This window comes from Bos mutus, chromosome 1 (assembly GCF_027580195.1).
Source record: "Bos mutus isolate GX-2022 chromosome 1, NWIPB_WYAK_1.1, whole genome shotgun sequence".
NCBI lineage: Eukaryota > Metazoa > Chordata > Mammalia > Artiodactyla > Bovidae > Bos > Bos mutus.
The window spans coordinates 63,464,032-63,481,772 of NC_091617.1; the positions used below are offsets into that span (position 1 = coordinate 63,464,032).

The following is a 17,741-nucleotide window of genomic DNA, read 5'->3' on the forward strand; positions in this document are numbered from 1 at the left end:
TGAGTATTGGGCCCAAGCAGAGTGTATTCAGACAATAGCAGGCAGGCAGCAGTAAGGGGACATCCCAACAGAGGGGTGAGAATGTGGGGACTAGGCCCCTGACAGGACATTGTGTCAGGAATTCGGGCAGGGGCATCAGAGATGCCAGCAAGTAGGAGGACCTTGGCCACTGGCCCAGGCAGGGCTGGTGAGAACCTGGGAAGCCCCTACTCCTGGGCGGAGGGATGGGGGAGTGAGGAGAGGGGCTATCAGAGTGAGTTACTAGAGCAGACTCCCAAGCAGAGGGTAACTTAGCCAGGGAGTGCCAGGTGAGGGCCAGCGGGGTTGATGCCCAGTGGTGCCAGTCCCTGGAACTGGGGCTGATTTCCTTCCTTTTGTGGAGTCACACTTGAGCCAAGCAGCTGGTGGGACCAGGCTTGAGGCGAGAGGGTGGAGAGCCTCAACTGTAGGGAGCTGCAATCCTGGCTGCTGCTGCTGCTACTAAGTCGCTTCAGTCATGTCCAACTCTGTGCGACCCCAAAGACGGCAGCCCACTAGGCTCCTCTGTCCCTGGGATTCTCCAGGTAAGAACACTGAAGTGGGTTGCAATTTCCTTCTCCAATGGATGAAAGTGAAAAGTGAAAGTGAAGTCGCTCAGTCATGCCTGACCCTTAGCGACCCCATGGGCTGCAGCCTAACCAGGCTCCTCCGTCCATGGGATTTTCCAGGCAAGAGTAGGGGACAGCACCTCAGCCATGGTGCTTTTTTCTTTAAAAAGCCATTGATTAGTTACTCACAAGCAGCAGGAAGCAGACTAACCAGATACATCTCTGCCTCAGTCAGGGTTCAGTCTGGAAACTAGAGCCCAAGCCAGGCAGTCCAACAGAAGGACTTTAACACAGGGAGCTAATTACAAATATGTTGGGAGAACTGAAGATCCAACAGAGGATGGGGAAGCAACGCAGAGCTCAGCAATAGGAGTCACTCCCACTCCAGGGCTACAGGGACAAAGCCAGGTGGTGTTGGGAGAACCGAGTAGGGATCGGGGGTGGGAAGGGTAAGTGATTGGCAGGAGCTCAGATTCACTGCCTGAAGCAGCCTCCCACTCATGCCTGGGAGCCTGAGGAAGGTAGCTTCCAGCAGGAGGGGTGCAGTGCAAACAGGGGTGTGATTAGTGCCCATACATGCAAATGCACAATTGTCAGCAGTGACAGGGGCTATGAGAACAAAGAAGATAGAGCCTGGCTAAGTGTGGAGAAATAATGTTTGAGTAGAGTTCTGAAGGGTTTGCAGGATCCTTCCCTCAAGACCATGGGTTCGTGAGATGTGACCCTGGGAGCAGTGGTATCAGGCATGGGGACAAAAGGCTGGGGGGTTAGTCAGGGCCAGACCGTGCCACCCCTGGAGGACAGGAGAGGGACTTGGGGTTTTATCCTGAGAGCAGTTTGGAGAGCTGCTGGAAATTTTAAACAGGAGAGTGACAGGATCAGATCTGGGTTTGGAAACACTTCTCGGGCTTCAGGGATGCACATTAACTGTGCTGTCAGGGAAGATGAGTTTCCTCTTGGAGGAGTGCACGTCTGGGCTACCAAACACTCTGCCACCAGGCAGGGTTCCAACTCTCCCAGGCCACACAGCACAAGACAGAGGGCAGTCAGGACCCCACATAGCCCTGGGGTGCCCACGGAAGCCTTGCAGATGATAGCTGAGTAATTTTCATTAGATCAGTTCAAGATCATGTTAACTTCTACAAGTATGTTTCTACCACCTCTCCAACCCACCTCTCTGTTGGGTAGATGAGCCAATACTTGCAGGAATCATGATAATGACTCTGGCTGATTGTTAGACTTACCTGGAGAGCTTTAAAGACTGCTGATAGCAAGCCCCGCCCCAGGCCAGTCACAGTAGAATCTCCAGGCATGGCCTCACCTCCTACACTTTGAGAAGCTTCCTGAGTAATTGGAATGGATATCCCAAGATTTCTTCTTCTTCTCCCCAAAGAGACTTGCATTACTGTTTTGAAGAACATGATTACTTCAGTTCCTTGGGTTTTGTTTCTTCTTGCAGAACAGAAATTGAAAAGAAGGGAAGGGGGTTTATGTGTGGTCTTTCCCCTACTTTTTATAAATTTGTGAAACCCCAAGATTTCCTTCCAATTAGAAAATGGACCCAGGTCAAGTCCCCAGGCCACCACTCACAGTGTCCTTTATAGTCCTTCTAGTTTCCAAGCTTTCCATCCAAGCAGCCTCTTAAAGTGAACAGTTTTGTTATTTTTCCTCTGAAATAAACACTTTTGAAATCAAAAGAAAAAAAAATGGAATAGCTTTTATACAAAGTTTTATGGGATCTTCCTCAAAAGGACAAAACAAACTATATGACTAACCCTGGGTTAGAAAGTACACACAGAAGACATTTCCTCAGCACACAGAGGCCAGAAAGGAAAGGGAAACCATGCTCGGCTTAGACAACACCCGATGGCATTCTGAGGGCAAAGCAGCACCCTCAGGAGCTCCCTCTTTCTCACGGTCCCTCTTTCTGAGCCCAGAGGAGCCTGCCCCCGAGGGGCAGCTCAGGGCAGGGCACAGGGAGCAGGGGCTGAGGCTCAGACCTAGGGCTGGGTGACACCAAAGCCGCAGCCGGAAGGAGACCACACCTGGACTCCACCCCAGCTCTGATCGGCCTCAAGGCCTATTACTCTTGGCTGGAAAATCCCATGGACAGAGGAGCGTGGTTGGCTACAGTCCACGGGGTCGCAGAGTCGGACATGACTGAGCGACTTTACTTTCACACTTTCACACATTCATACTCAGTCTGAATAGAGAGAGTAGTCTTCACACAAAATTCTTGGAACTCAACATCCTAGAAGAGACCTCTGCTTCCAGCTAGATGGACCCGAGAGTAAATATCTTCACTAATCTGAATTTAGATCATCACTAACTAGGACCCTTACCCTGATGTGTAAATCCAGGACCTATTGTTTTGCTGCAGGGTCCACCTGTTTACTTTCCAAAAACAACACCTATTTTTTGCTTCATGTTCAAAGCTGTGGGTTGTGGGCGAGATGCTGGTAAGGATGATGCAGAGGACTGTGTGCCCACCTCCCAGGAACTAACTGACCAGGCTACCCACAGAGCCCATGGGAGCCAAGGGGAAGCCAAGGTCACACATGTGACAGTAAGTTACTTTCCCTTTCCCTTCCAGACCTAGACACCAGCGTGTTGGGAAAGGAGTCCTAGCTCACCCCAGCCCTCAGTGCCAGATAAACCAGGTGAAACTCAAGCTTCAGGCTTCCCACCGGGTTTGGAAAAAAGACCAGACGACCATCATCGGGAGGTTCTGCACCGCTCCTCTTCCTGTCAATGACAAGTAAGCCCCAGATCCACCCCACCCCAAACACAGCCACCAGGACCAAGGCTGACCTCAGATGTGACACTTGTTGAGGTGCAGTTTTATCATGAGGGTAAGCTTCCTTGATGGGGAGATGACAGACACCCAGGGTGTCCTGAACCTCCTGCAGGGCCATCTTGGGTTGGGATGCTAAGAAGCCAAAGAGGGTGGACTTTAATTCCCCATTCCCACTTTAATACAAGAAACTCCATTTTATCTATATGTTTTATGTATCTGTTCTATTTAGTTTCTCTGTAAAATTTTTTTGAAACAAAGATTGCTCATTGCGTATTTCCTCTTCTTCAGCCTCTGCTGGTCACAGTCATGGGTGTGAATCTGGAATTCCTATCCCCTTTGCACCACCTCTAGCAGGCATTTGGAGTACGTCTTACCACACCTGGCCCTTGGAGGACAGGGGTGGACTCCTGTAGTAATCGTCCCATAGATGATTGTAGCTCTGACACCAGTGAAACACAAGGTCTCACAATTCTGAACCTTCTCTCCCGACCCGCCAGGAACCTGCCCTGAGCACACACCCTCTTGTTTCTCTTCTCTTGCAGCAAAAAGATGGTCTGCTTACCTGAGCCAGTGAACTTACAAGCAAGTGAGACTGTGTCTCATGACCTGAAAATAACCTGTATATAGTATATGGGCAGGATACAGCCCCCTGGATTGGGAGTGGGGGATGATGGGCATTCAACTTATTCTAAACCATTTAAGACTAAGAAAGAATGCAGAAGTCTTGTTTACTTTCTCCATAAATAGCCACCTTAGAGGGGAGAGAGGGGGCTCATTTTACAGAGCCTTATCTCCATTGTCAGTTGAAAGAGTTTTACAAAGATACCATTTCAACCTTCCTATTCATGCTTAACTGCAATTGCCCCATATGCTTGGACAACTGTACCTAGGATTCAGTAGAAACATATACAGGAGAAATACTTTCTTTTTTTTCAAATAAAACTATGGAATATCTGAATCATTCAATTGTTTTATTGGAATTAAATTCTGTTATGTACAAAACTGTGATTTACAATCTACATGATTGGCGAAAACATTAGATGCTGAATACTCTGCATTAAAATAGCAACTGAAAAGAAGTACTTGGTATAAGAGAGGGAATGGAGGATGGGGAGGAAGATGACACCATTCACCATCCCTTACCATTGCCTTCTCTGAGTATCTGGGAGGTTTCAGTAGCTCAGAGCAATCTTTGGGGAATATAGGCGGATTTTCTTTGGGTCAGTGTTTCTAAAACTTTGATCTTTATAAATAACCTCGTATCAAGCCATAGGCCAACAAGAAACAGATGGTACACTCAAATTGTGTAGTTTGAGAATTTATTAAGAGGACTGTTTACAAAGGTGTTGGCAGGAAGTGAGGAAATCACGAGGGACAGTGCAAGTTCTGTGGGGCTGGGGGCAGTGGGAGCTGCTGTGCTCTGTGTCTGAAGAGGCCAGAGGAGGAAGCACCAGAGTCTGGAGACAGACAGATCTGCAGGACCTCTGGTCAAGGGTCAGTGAGGGGGCAGCAATCCTGCAGAGAGGGAACCGAGTAAACAGATTCTCCATCCTCAGTCTTCTTTCTTCCCTCATTCTCCTGTTGGTGTGCCACTGAGTGACTCCAGCCAGAAGCTGGAAGGCAAGAGGCGCGTTGATGTGGGGTATAAAACCGAGCAGAGAAGGTGGGAATGGCTGGGATGGCCGTGGGAACAGAGAGACATGGCGCACACCTTCACTACCTTCTCCATAGCCAGGTACTCCTGGATCCCTCTGCACTGAATGGTTTTGCCTGTGTTGTGTGTGTGCTCAGTCGTTCCAGTCGTGTCCAACTCTTTGAGTCCCCCTGGACTGTAGCCCCCCAGGCTCCTTTGTCCATGGGATTCTCCAGGCAAGAATACCGGCGTGGGAGGAGCAGGGGATCTTCCCAACTCAAGGATGGGAACTGTACTTCCTGCGGCTCCTGCACTGGCAGGCGGATTCTTAACCACTGAGCCACCTGGGTTTGGCTTAAGTCTTAACAACAATTTTGACCATTTTTAAGTGTATAATTTAAGTAGTATTAAGCACATCCTCATTGTTGTGCAGCCATTACCACTATCCATCTCCAGAAATTTTTCATCATCCAGGACTGAAACTTTGTCCCCATTAACCAACAACTCCCCATTTGCCGCTCCCCTCAAATGCTGGTAACCACCATTCTAATGTTTGTCTCTATGAATTCTACTCTTCTAGAATACCTGATGCAATCATACACTGTTTATGCCTTTGTATCTGGCCTGTTTTACTTATGTTTCCATGGTTCATCCATATTGCAGCATGTGTCAGAATTTCCTTCCTTCTCAAGGGTGAATAATATTTTATTGTGTGTATAAACCACATTTTGTTTATTGTTTCATCCATCAGTGGACACTTGGATTGCTTCCACCTTTTGGCTATTGTGAATAATGCTGCGAAGAATATGGGCATACATATAGTGTTTGAGACAAAAAAAAAAAACCCTAAATAAACGGGCTTTGAAAGGAAACTGCTGACTTGCCAATTCACTCTCCACAATAGAGGCTGGGCAAATGATGCAAGCAGCAGGCTGCAGCTGCATCCGGGCTGAGTCACCCAGGTCATCAGGAGGGAGCGCTTCAGTCCTTGTCCAAAGCCCAGGTGACACAGTGTGAACGCTCACAGACACACTCTGCTTTCAGCACTGTCCACCCCAGTCAGTAGAACAACTTGAAAAATCTTCTTCAATATATGGACTTAAGAGGTTTTATTTCCCCCTCAAAACCCAAACCCTTCTTTCCTTTTATCCTTCCCTTTTTTAACTCCACCCAGGTTCCCAGCAAGAACCTCCCTAGAGGAAAGGGTGGAGGCAGAAAGCAGAGCAAATGCCAGTGTGACTGAATGGAAAGCTGAATTTAGGGACCGTCCCGAATGCCCTGTGCTGAACCTAGAAATGTAAAGGCCAGAAGTGATCGCAGGGAACTTGATTTCTAATTTTAAAAAGGTTTTACAAGACTATCCTTTTTTGCATATGTATTAAATAAGGTTTTAGGGAGGGGAAAAAAAAAAACCTCCCTAGAGACAGACCTACCCTGAACTGAATGAGGCTGTATTTCCTGTTCTCTTACTTTAAAGCACTGTTAGACTCTCACATTTTATTTTGCTCCCCATTAGAAACTAGATCATTACCATACATGGAAAGCCAGTTTCCCTTATAAAAATAAATACGAGAACATAACAGTGTTTAAAAACTCCAACTAGCTCCTGTGGCTTGCTGAAGGCTCTATGCCCCAGGCCTGCTTTATTCTTATTAAAAAGAAAAAATTAGCAAGTGTGAGAGAAATGTCAAAAACTTATCAACACCAAACAGAGACTTTCTTCTGTGCATACGATCAGTGGACTGAAAGAAATTTAGAGCCTGACTAGCAAATTCACCATGAGATCTGATGTTATTTAATGCTGGGTCTATGTGCTACACTGCCTATGCTCTAGGAAACCTGCCTTTACGTCTGTGGGATGTGTGTGGAGTTAAGAAAAGGGGAGAGGTAACAGAACTTGCCTGATGGCAGGGCAAAGGCAGAGTGTGGGTCTCTCATTCACACCCATGTCACCCCCAACTCCCGCTGAGATGGGGTTTCATGAACAGAGACTGTTGTTGTTCAGTTGCTAAGTAGGATCCAACTCTGTGACCCCGTGAACTACAGCATGCCGGGCTTCCCTGTCCTTCACTGTCTCCCAGAGTTTGCTCAAATTCATGTCCATTGAGTCAGTGATGCTATCTAACCATTTTATCCTCTTTCGCCCCCTTCTCCTTTTGCCTTGAATCTTTCCCAGCATTGGGGTCTTTTCCAATGAATCGGCTCTTCGAATCAGATGCCCAAAGTATTGGAGTTTCAGCTTCAGCATCAGTCCTTCCAAAGGATATTCAGGGTTGATTTCATTTAGGATGGGCTGGTTTGATCTCCTAGCAGTCCAAGGGATTCTCAAGCATCTTCTCCAACACCACAGTTCAAAAGCATCAATTCTTGGCACTCAGCCTTCTTTATGGTACAACTCTCACATCCATACTTGACCACTGGAAAAACCATAGCTTTGATTATACAGACCTTTATAGGCAAAGTGACGTCTCTTTAATTCAGGAATCGGCCCCTATACTTATGTGACACTAAAAACATTAATTCTGGAGGCTTCTTCTCTCTGGCTACTATTCTGAGTATGTTCAGTTTGTACTGCAGTCCCCAGAGTGGGCTCCATTTACTAGGCTTCTTCCCCCGACGGCACGTGGTTCATTTGTTCTTTGTTAATCCTCCATTGCGTCACCCAAGAGTTGCTTTAGGGTTACCTATAGTTCTTCAGAGTTTAAAAATCGGTATTGATCCAGATTGCTTGCTTTCTTGTGGAGTTAATTTTTTGAACCTGAATGAACTTTCCATGTAACGCAATTCCTTCACATATTATTATTGTAGTCTCTCCAACCCATCAGAAATTTTTCACATCCTAATCTTATCTTAAGGAATACTTAGTGCTCCCTCTAAGCTTTATGTCATTTAAATCTATATCTATATGTAGATATATATATATGACGTTTTTTGTAGACTCCTATATCTATAGATAAGAACTTGAAAGGAGGCCAAGGGTAGAGACCTACTTCTGTGTTAGTTGCTCATTTGTCTCTGATTCTTTGCGACCCCATGGACTGTAGCTCCCCAGGCTCACCTGTCCATGGAATTCTCCAGGCAAGAATACTGGAGTGGGTTGCCATTCCTTTCTCCAGGAGATCTTCCCAACCCAGGGTTCGAACTCAGGTCTCCTTCATTGCAGGCAGATCCTTTACCAACTGAACCACCAGGGAAGCAGAGATAACAAATTGAAATCAACAAATTGATTTATCTTAATCAAATGTAATTAAGATCAATCAATACTCTGGACTTTTGTATATATTTCTAACTCATGTTTACCTTGGTACTTACATATTATGAGAAAGGTTTCAATTCTTTATATATACAACAATACCCTGATTAAAATATGATTAATTTAACTTTAGCATGACTTAATTCCTGGAAATGCAGGCTCCTAATAATTGCTATTTTATTATCTAAATACATCCCAGCAAACTTTTTAGTGAATTATTCTTTGCTGGGAATCAACATCAAACTTCCTGATCTCTAATTTTAGAGTCTCTGCTTTCTGGTTACTGGAGAGAATATATGTACCCACCATCTTCTAACCTTCTCTTTGGGATTATCTAGTGATCACTGAATAAAGACCCCAGTTACCCAGTGAAGTCTTTCTAAAGCAAGATTATAATTCAAGGTCTGAATACTGTGGTTGATTTAAAGCAGTTGAGTGACTTCTTTTCAACCTTGGTCTCCCTGTTACGTTCACCCCAAACCAATACATGTTCATTTTGACAAGTCGGATTGTAGACACACTTTATGGTTTCCATGACCCCAAGGTAATGAGTGTCAATAGCTTGATGTATGTCCTATATATCTTTCCACATCAATACAAATATATACACACACGATTATTGGACTTTTTTTGTTTGGGTTTTTTTTTTTTTTTTAAACAAAGATGAAATCATAGCACACACTATATTCTGTAATTTTCCTTTGTTATTCACAATATATCATGAATATTCCTCCTGGGCCATACACAGACTTAATTTATTCCCTGAATATATACATTCCAGAGCATGGTCATACCATAATTTAGCCAGCCACTTTCTTGGGATGAATATTAAGGCTGTTTCCAGTTTTCTTCAATTACAAATGATGCTGCAATAAGTATTTTGTAAATTTATTTCTATAAGATATATTTCTTTGGTGAGAATAGCTGGGTCAACAGATTACAGCAAAAGTTTAGTAGTGCTGGATTACTTTCCAAAAATGTCATATCAATTCACATACATTCTGACAATGGTTGAAAGAAATAGTTTCTTTTCAACTACTTATTCAAGTAATTGCTTCACCTAAGATCAGTAACCCAAATTTCTCCTCTGGAGTTACCACATGGTATTCAACACTTTCCAAGTTGGCCAACCAGTTGGCCATCCATGAAATTGGAATAATGCTCTTTCCTTCAGAAGAATAGGGGCCTGAAATTTTGTTACCTTTTAAAAATGACATTCATTTAGACACAGTAGTCCTCAGAGCAGTGAAATTTCCTGTAGGTGAGCTGTGATGAACTTTTAAAAATGAAGGCTATTGTTGTTATGATTATAAAATTCAACTAATTTAAAAAAATATTTATTTGGCTGTGCTAGGTCTTAGGTACATGGGATCTTTGATCTTCAGTGCAGCATACGGGATCTACTTCTCTGACCAAGCCTTTGCTTTGGGAACATGGAGTCTTAGTCACTGGACCACCAGGGAAGTCCCAAAATTCAACTAATATTAAAAGTTATGAAAGAGAAAGTGAAAAGCTAAAACTTCCCGAGCATTTAGCATTCTAATCCCTTTACATAAATTATCTTATATAATCCTCCCAACAATTGTATGTATTACTTCATTTTACATATGAGAAAACTGAGGGACAGGAAAATTAAACAACTTGTCCATGGTTAGACAACTAGGTTCAGGGTTCACACCAAGCTGTCTGTCATCTGGGCTCTAACCACCACATTATACGGTTGTGCATATAAACTTGCTCAGTTGGTTTCTAGAACTTAGATGTCTTAACCAATGTCTCTAAAGAAAGATCTCCTCAGTCTGGCCCCATTCTATCTAACTAAAATTACTTGCCATTCCCCCGAGTGTGCTTAAGCCAGTATCCCCTAAAAGATACTGTGGACAATGCCTTCTCCAAGCCTTTGCAGCTGCTGCTACCTCCATTCAGACTCTGCCAGTCGTTCTGGGTCCACTTCCAGCTCTCTCCTCTGGGAAGCCCGGCCACTCACAGGTCATTACAGTTGGTATCTGTGCAGCCTTGCAATGGTGGTGAATAGCTTATTCCATGTTGATCAGGCTATGTTTTCTCTTTCTCTGTGTCTTCCACATCGTAAGCATGCAATAAAAGCTCTTTTAATTAAAGATAATGCTCTAAGGCTATAGACAAAGAGAGAGGATAAGGCACAGAGAGGCTTGACTCTAAAGGTTGGTGTCTTTTCATAAGTTTTAGGAATGGCCTTCATTTATTCAACTTGTTTTAAAATTTCACCTGCCATTGTTACACTTTAACCTTTAAAAATCTCTGCAGAGGAAAGCTCTGGTTGTGCATATAAATATAAATACAACTCTTCCCAAATTGCTGCATTCTCATCCAGTCCTTGATTTCCTTGTTGAGTGTTTGGGGAATAGATGGGGAAACAGTGGAAACAGCATCAGACTTTATTTTTTGGGGCTCCAAAATCTCTGCAGATGGTGACTGCAGCCATGAAATTAAAAGATGCTTACTCCTTGGAAGGAAAGTTATGACCAACCTAGACAGCATATTCAAAAGCAGAGACATTACTTTGCCAACAAAGGTTCGTCTAGTCAAGGCTATGGTTTTTCCTGTGGTCATGTATGGATGTCAGAGTTGGACTGTGAAGAAGGCTGAGCACCGAAGAATTGATGCTTTTGAACTGTGGTGTTGGAGAAGACTCCTGAGAGTCCCTTGGACTGCAAGAAGATCCAACCAGTCCATTCTGAAGGAGATCAGCCCTGGGATTTCTTTGGAAGGAATGATGTTAAAGCTGAAACTCCAGTTCTTTGGCCACCTCATGTGAAGAGTTGACTCATTGGAAAAGACTCTGATGCTGGGAGGGATTGGGGGCAGGAGGAGAAGGGGACGACAGAGGATGAGATGGCTGGATGGCATCACTGATTCGATGGACATGAGTCTGGGTGAACTCCGGGAGTTGGTGAGGGACAGGGAGGCCTGGCGTGCTGCGATTCATGGGGTCGCAAAGAGTCAGTCGGAGACGACTGAGCGACTGAACTGAACTGAAATGAACTGAAGTGACATTCTGAAAGTGACGTACTGCTTTCCCTAGCCTTAAACACACCTCTGACCTCACTTTTGAGCACACCCAAGCTCAGTGGTGATCATCTCAGTCCTGCCTCTTCTCCAGAAGAGATGGCTTCCTCCTTCTAGAGGAGAGTTTAGAGGTGATGGGAACATTGCTGTACCTGAGTCTTTCCATGCTGTTTGAAGGCCTTAAAATCCTCCCTGATCCTCAGTATTTACCCTCTTATTTATGAAACCATACTGTTTAATTTTTGTGGCCATTCAGTATATTGACAGCAACCCAAACTCAATTCATGCAAAATCAAATCAACATCTCCCCCAAAGTTATTCTTCCTCTCCTTAGTGTAATAGCCACCACCATCATCCAATCTCCAGGCTTGAGGCCTGAGTCATCTTTGACTCAGAACATCATAGCACTTGCTAAAATTAAAAAAAATAAAAAAAATCTGTTTCTTAAAAAATTGTCTGTTATCTGTCCCCTCCTGTCTGTTCCCTCAGATATGTGGTAAGACCCTGGATCTGACACCAAACTCAAACTAGTCTCTTTTCCCCCAGCTTCTTTCTCCTCTAGTCCATTCTATTTACCTGGGCCAGATAACCCTACAAACTCTTTTTAAACTTACCAGTCTCCTGCTCCATAATTTTCACTGATGTCCTTAGAATAAGGGCTTCATGGCTTCCCTGGTGGCTCAGAGGTTAAAGCATCTGCCTGGAATACGGGAGACCCTGGTTCAATCCCTGGGTCGGGAAAACCCCCTGGAGAAGGAAATGGCAACCCACTCTAGTACTCTTGCCTGGAGAATCCCATGGAGGGAAGAGCCTGGTAGGCTACCGTCCATGGCGTCGCAGAGTCGGACACGACTGAGCGACTTCACATTTCACTTTCACTTAACTTCTTAACCTAGACTTCTGGAACTTTGTGGCTAAATTCTTATCTCTTTTCCTTGATTTCTTTCTTACTCTTTAGCAAAAGAAATCCTTAGCCCCTGATGAGTTGATTCACTATAATTATTATTATTATGTTCTTTAAATAACCTTTCACATTAGTCATCAAGCCACAGAGTGTCAGAGGAGGAAACCAAGATCCAAAAAGATTAAGGGAGTTTCCCAAAGCTGTTAGCCACTAGAGGAAAGCATTAGAATTCTCCCATTTATATTGTACTTCCAAACTTGGGCATTTCTATTGGGTTTTGATAAATTTAAATGGCTCTTCATTACATGTGAGTGTGAGCTTTAATAACATTTTGAAGATAAACAAGGGACAGTGTTTATCCGGAAGTAAATCCTTGCTGCTGCCTTGAAGCTGTGGATCTCTAACATTTATCCAGGCCTAAGCCAGTACAGATTCTTAGTTTAGACAGAGCTGGAAGGTGGAGAGGTGGGAAGAAATCTAGGTAAATACCCTATGAAGAGCAGCCTCATATATGGCACCCCTCTTCAAGGCACTGGGATCAGACTGACTTAACTAGAAACATCCCTTCTCTCTTGCAATCACCAGGCCTCTCAACTTTAAAACTCCCACAGTGTTCACTCAGCCCTCCTGGTTCGGGCTTGAAACTGAAACTACACAACCTCAGGATTACTTCCTTTGACTCTCAACCCAACCTTCAATTCAGAAGTTACCCTCTGCTGTATTTCGTACAGCAGTTTCACTGGAGAGTACAGTGAAATGGGTAAAACTGGAGACAAATAATCATAAAACCAGAATATTCACTCATTCAGCAAACGTTTACTATAAGCCAATGATGTACCATGTATCAGGCACCATTCTGAAGGCAATCTTCTTCTTAAGAACTACAACATAACCGAATGCTTACTATGTCCCAGGCATGTTTAAGTATATATACTTAAACTCTTACAACAAACATATGATATAGGTTCTTTTTTTTTTTTTTTTGTACTATTTAACATATGAACAAGGTAAGGGGCTGAGCAGTAAAGTTCCTAGACAGTGAATGAAGAGGTTACATGGCAGAGCTGAAATCTGAAACCAGGCAATCCAGCCCCAGAGCTTCATATTCTTACCCCTACATTAACACGGTGTCTTAACCCAATGTCTACTTATGTCATTCTCATCTTCTTAAAAAAAAACTAACATTTACTTATAATGACAAAATGTCTGGCCATGTGCTAGACGCTGGGAATGCAAATACAAATAAAATGGAAAGGACTATTCTCTTCAGAAACTCACTCATTAGCTCATAAGTGAGCCATCACGAGCCAGTGTTGGTGGTCTATAATTTACTTTAAAATACTTCAGCTAGGGCTTCCCTGGTGGCTCTGGTAAAGAATCCGCCTACCAGTGTAGGAGACACGAGTTCAATCCTGATCTGGAAGGATCCAACGTACTGCGGAGCAACCAAGCCCATGCACCACAACTGTTGGGCCTGTGCTCGAGAGCCCATGAGCTGCAACTACTGAAGCCCACGTGCCCTAGAGCCCATGTTCCTCATCAAGAGAAGCCACTGCAATGAGAAAGCCGGGCACCACAGCTAGGGAGTAGTCCCACTCACCACAACTAGAGAAAAGCCCGTGCAGTAATCAAGACCCACAACAGCCAAAAATAAAAATAAACAAATAAAAATAGTTTACAAAATACTTCAGCTAAACAGTGTGATACATGAGTCACCTTTAGTCACCATTCTAGGAATGTTTGATCAATTATCTAAATCAGGAATAAATACTTTAGGGGAAGTCATCTGACATTTCACCTAAGCTCACAGTCCAGAGGCAGCTACTATAATCCCTTCAATCCTCTTCATGTCCCCATGGCCCCATCTCAACCCTCAGAACCCCTGGGAAGCATTTAGAACTACAGATTCTAACTAAGCCCAGGGGCCCTCGAAATTCAATTGTAACTGGTTTGCTATAGGACCAGTTTTATATTGTTTTATATATTTATATTTCAAACATTTTTGTTATGAGACATTTCAAACACATATAAAATTAGAAATATAGAATAATGAATTTCCATATACCTGCTATCCAGCTTCAACAATTAACAACTCTTGGGGCTGTCTTCTTTTGTCTATGGCATTGGTGTTTTTAAAAACTTCTCAGTTTATTTTAATATGCAGTCAGATTTGGGAATCATTGATCTAAACAAGTAATCATTGCTCTAAATAAACAAATAAGTGCAATCACTGCAAACAAAGAAGCATGCATTAGACATAGGGGAAGCGGATGATGAAGGAAAAGGGCTAGGGTTTCCATAATTCCTCACTGGATCTCAGGGTTTCCGGGGCTAAACCATCCCTTGGCAGCTCTGATGTCTGAGACTCTGCTAGGGGGTGCTTCTTTAGCTTGGCCTGAGGATCCTAGGCTGGAAGCTGGAATTACATGCTCACACACCCACAAAATAAAGGCCTTCTCAAATATATATCCGTATTTAGTTGCATTAAAGTGGAGTTTACTAGGTTAGATAAAATAACAGTATAAACAGGGTGCTTTTTTTTTGTTTGTTTCTAATGTTTATGTTTGTGACTAAGGAAACAGACGTTGAAATAAATTAGGAAGGGGGGAAAGGAAAGAAACAGAAGGGGAGCCGAGAATAGTGAGGAATCAAGTTACCTGATGCAGTGGGGCAGTGCACAGCCCCTAGCGCGCAGCTGTTGTGGCTGGCCTTACCCAGCGACCTGTTACCAGGCAACGGTTGCTGTGAGACCACTAAGCCAGAAGATTCGAGCGGTGATTAGTGGTCCCGCTTAGCGATTGGTCGGCACCCGCAGTAGACTGCACCCCCAACCGGCAACTGTCAATGAGCAACCGTTAGCGGTGCCACTTGGTCATTGGTCGGAGTCACAGTAATCCCTCCCCAGAGCGAGCAACCGTTAGTAGCACTGCTCTGCCAGTGATCAGAGGAGTGGTCGTTGTCCAAAGGAAAGTGAGGTTAAGAGGTGGGTCCTGGCTTCTCTGGGGCCCTCCAGCTCACCCGGCCTTAGGCCATCGGGTGAGCTGAGAGGTCCGCGGAACAGGCTTGGAGCTGTGTCCTGCAGGGCTCTAGAGCCCTCCACAGGCCACACACACTGGCTGGTCCCAGGCCTTGAGGTAGTAGTGAACCTCGCCCCCATTCCTGCCTCTGTGACCTAATATCAGCGGCAGTCTACGGGATCTGGCCCCCTAAATGCTATTTGGGTGGCCTGAGGAGGCTGAGGGCTATTTGGGTCCTGGACGCCTGGCTCCCTCAGCGATGATGGCTGGGCAGGGTCTGGGGACCTGGCCCTGAGGGAGCCACCAGTTGAGATCTGCTTCTTCAGCACTGGGAGGAGGACCCCGACTGGGTGCTGGACTAACGTTCCTGGGCAGTGTAACCGGCCAACGCAGGGACCCCCTCCCCCAACCCCCCACCCCCCACCCCACCTCCTCTTAGCCAGGGCCTGGACCTTGGAAGGTGAACTTTGAGTCCTGGGACCTTGCCCTTCCTTGTCAGAACAGACTGTTTGGTGGAGTTTTACAAGAACATAGTTAACTGACCGTAACTGATCTCCAGAATTAAGGATCTGACACAAATAAAGTGAAAAGTGAAAGTGAAGTTGCTCAGTCGTGTCCGACTCTTTGGGACCCCATGGACGGTACCCTACCAGGCTCCTCCATCCATGGAATTTTCCAGGCAAGAGTACTGGAGTGGGTTGCCATTTCCTTCTCCAGGGGATCTTCCTGACCCAGGGTACAAAGACACAAAGAAGTCTACAACTAACCATGCCCTTCCTTCTCCTATCCTAGAAAAAGGGCTTTGCTTTGGGGGAGTTTGGGGTTTTTAAGATATAAGCCACCCATCTCCTTGCGGGGCCCTGCAATAAACCTTTATTTGCTCCAAATTCTGGAATTTGGTATATTTGGCCTCACTGTGCAGCAGGCACACAGACCTTGTGCTCGGTAACGGTTACAAGAAACAAGGAAGAGAAGAAACCAAACTGGAGAATGGAGAAGTCGCCAATGTTTTCCTCTCAGACACTTCAGGGAGGAGGATGAAGGCCAAGCTGTCCAGGGCAGGAGATGGGGACACCAGGCCTGAGCCCCAAGACACCAAACAGAAAGGACCTCCATCCTCAGCCACACACGAGTCAAAGAGAAAGTTGAATAGTGGACAGAAGCAAAAGAAAACTGGAAAGCAGAACTAGAAGTGCTAAAATCCCAAGAGTTTTATCTGACCCAAGCTTAAATGAGTAGCAGCTGAACTTAACAAAGCTCCAATCGGTGCCACTTAAACACCAGTGCACCGCGAGACCATGGCCATAGGTCATAGTCTGCATGGCCCTTTGGTGCCTCCAGAGGAAGCCTAGGGAGAGAGGAGGCTGAACAAGGCAACCCCACAGGATCTTCAAGTCCTGTGGAGACTGATACTAACAGAGCTGGAGGGAAATGGTGCGAGAGTGGGCAGGGAGGGGATGTTTGCACCAGCCTTGTGGGATGCATAGGGCTCAGGGCTGACAGAGGGCAATTCCAGGCCATTGAGTATCTGTCTGTTGACAGTGGCAATCATGTGCTGTGCAGAGGAGGGCTCGTGGGAAGGCTAACGTCAGAGAAGTGAACCAAAAGTGAAATAAAATCCCATGATCTCCAGGGAAATTTCTGAGTAGAAGACACGTGTAAGTGCATAAATTCAATGACAATTAGAAATGAAACTGCTGAGAGCATTACTCACATTTCTTCAGTTATCAGGATTTGTGAGGGCATCTACAGGAAACCAGAGTGTTCAGAATATTCAGGGAAGAAGGCCCAGAATCTCTAAGGTGGACTCAACTCCCCTCCCAGGAAGTTCTACCCAGAGTCTTTCACAGGTATCTCTTCCCATGGCCATCACATTCTCTGGCCCTGGTACTGTAATAGGGGCGGAGCAGGTGTGCAGCTATTATCTGGAGACTAATATTGGGAGACCCGTAGTGCCACAGTTAGGGATCCCACTCCACCAACAGTCAGCCTTGCAGTGGTTCTCTCCCTGCAAAGAGTGTGGTGGGAGGTAGCTCTCAGCCTTTTCTCTGCAGCCCTCCAGGCCTTAGGTGGGTGGGTTCAGCTGGGGGACCCAGGAACAGGCTGAGGTCTGTGTTCTACAGAGCTCCAGATCCCTCTCCATAGTCGGCACTGGCCAGGCCCAGACCCAGCTCCATTACCTAATGGTGACGACAGTCTCAATGGGTCACAGTCTATGGAGGCCTCAGCACCTGGAGTATAAGGATACTGCTATTAAGGTAACAGCTTCAACCAACTTCAGTCTCTCCAAGTTTCAAAAATTGGTATAGCTGAGATCAGCTGTCTACCTCTAGGAGGTGGCCAGAGGCCAGGGTTAAGTTGCAAGGACACTGCACATCATAACTTCAGCTCCACCTCTGTGGTTGCCCTTCTCAAAGAAGGGCAATTGTTGTGAGCTAGGAATTAACCTGATTGGTATTTGCTACAATATATATTCCTAGTGATCCTATGCAAGTAATTCTC

The 17,741-nt window shown here is 45.1% G+C and overlaps 1 protein-coding gene across 4 annotated transcripts in view; it reads left to right on the forward strand.

Annotated features, from left to right (window-relative positions):
• PLA1A (phospholipase A1 member A) overlaps positions 1–17,741 on the forward strand; it is a 42,296-nt gene that overhangs the window by 23,191 nt on the left and 1,364 nt on the right. For 2 of the 4 annotated variants that reach the window (XM_070369938.1, XM_005905434.3), the window contains 2 exons: positions 3,181–3,345; positions 3,927–4,067. The exons of 1 other annotated variant lie outside the window; for it this stretch is intronic. In XM_070369938.1, coding sequence (XP_070226039.1) covers positions 3,181–3,345; positions 3,927–4,011 — 250 coding nt within the window. In that variant the 3' untranslated portion in view covers positions 4,012–4,067. Of the gene's footprint in view, positions 1–3,180; positions 3,346–3,926; positions 4,068–17,741 lie in introns of those variants that run through there. One more of the 4 variants, XM_070369940.1, reaches the window with a different exon arrangement.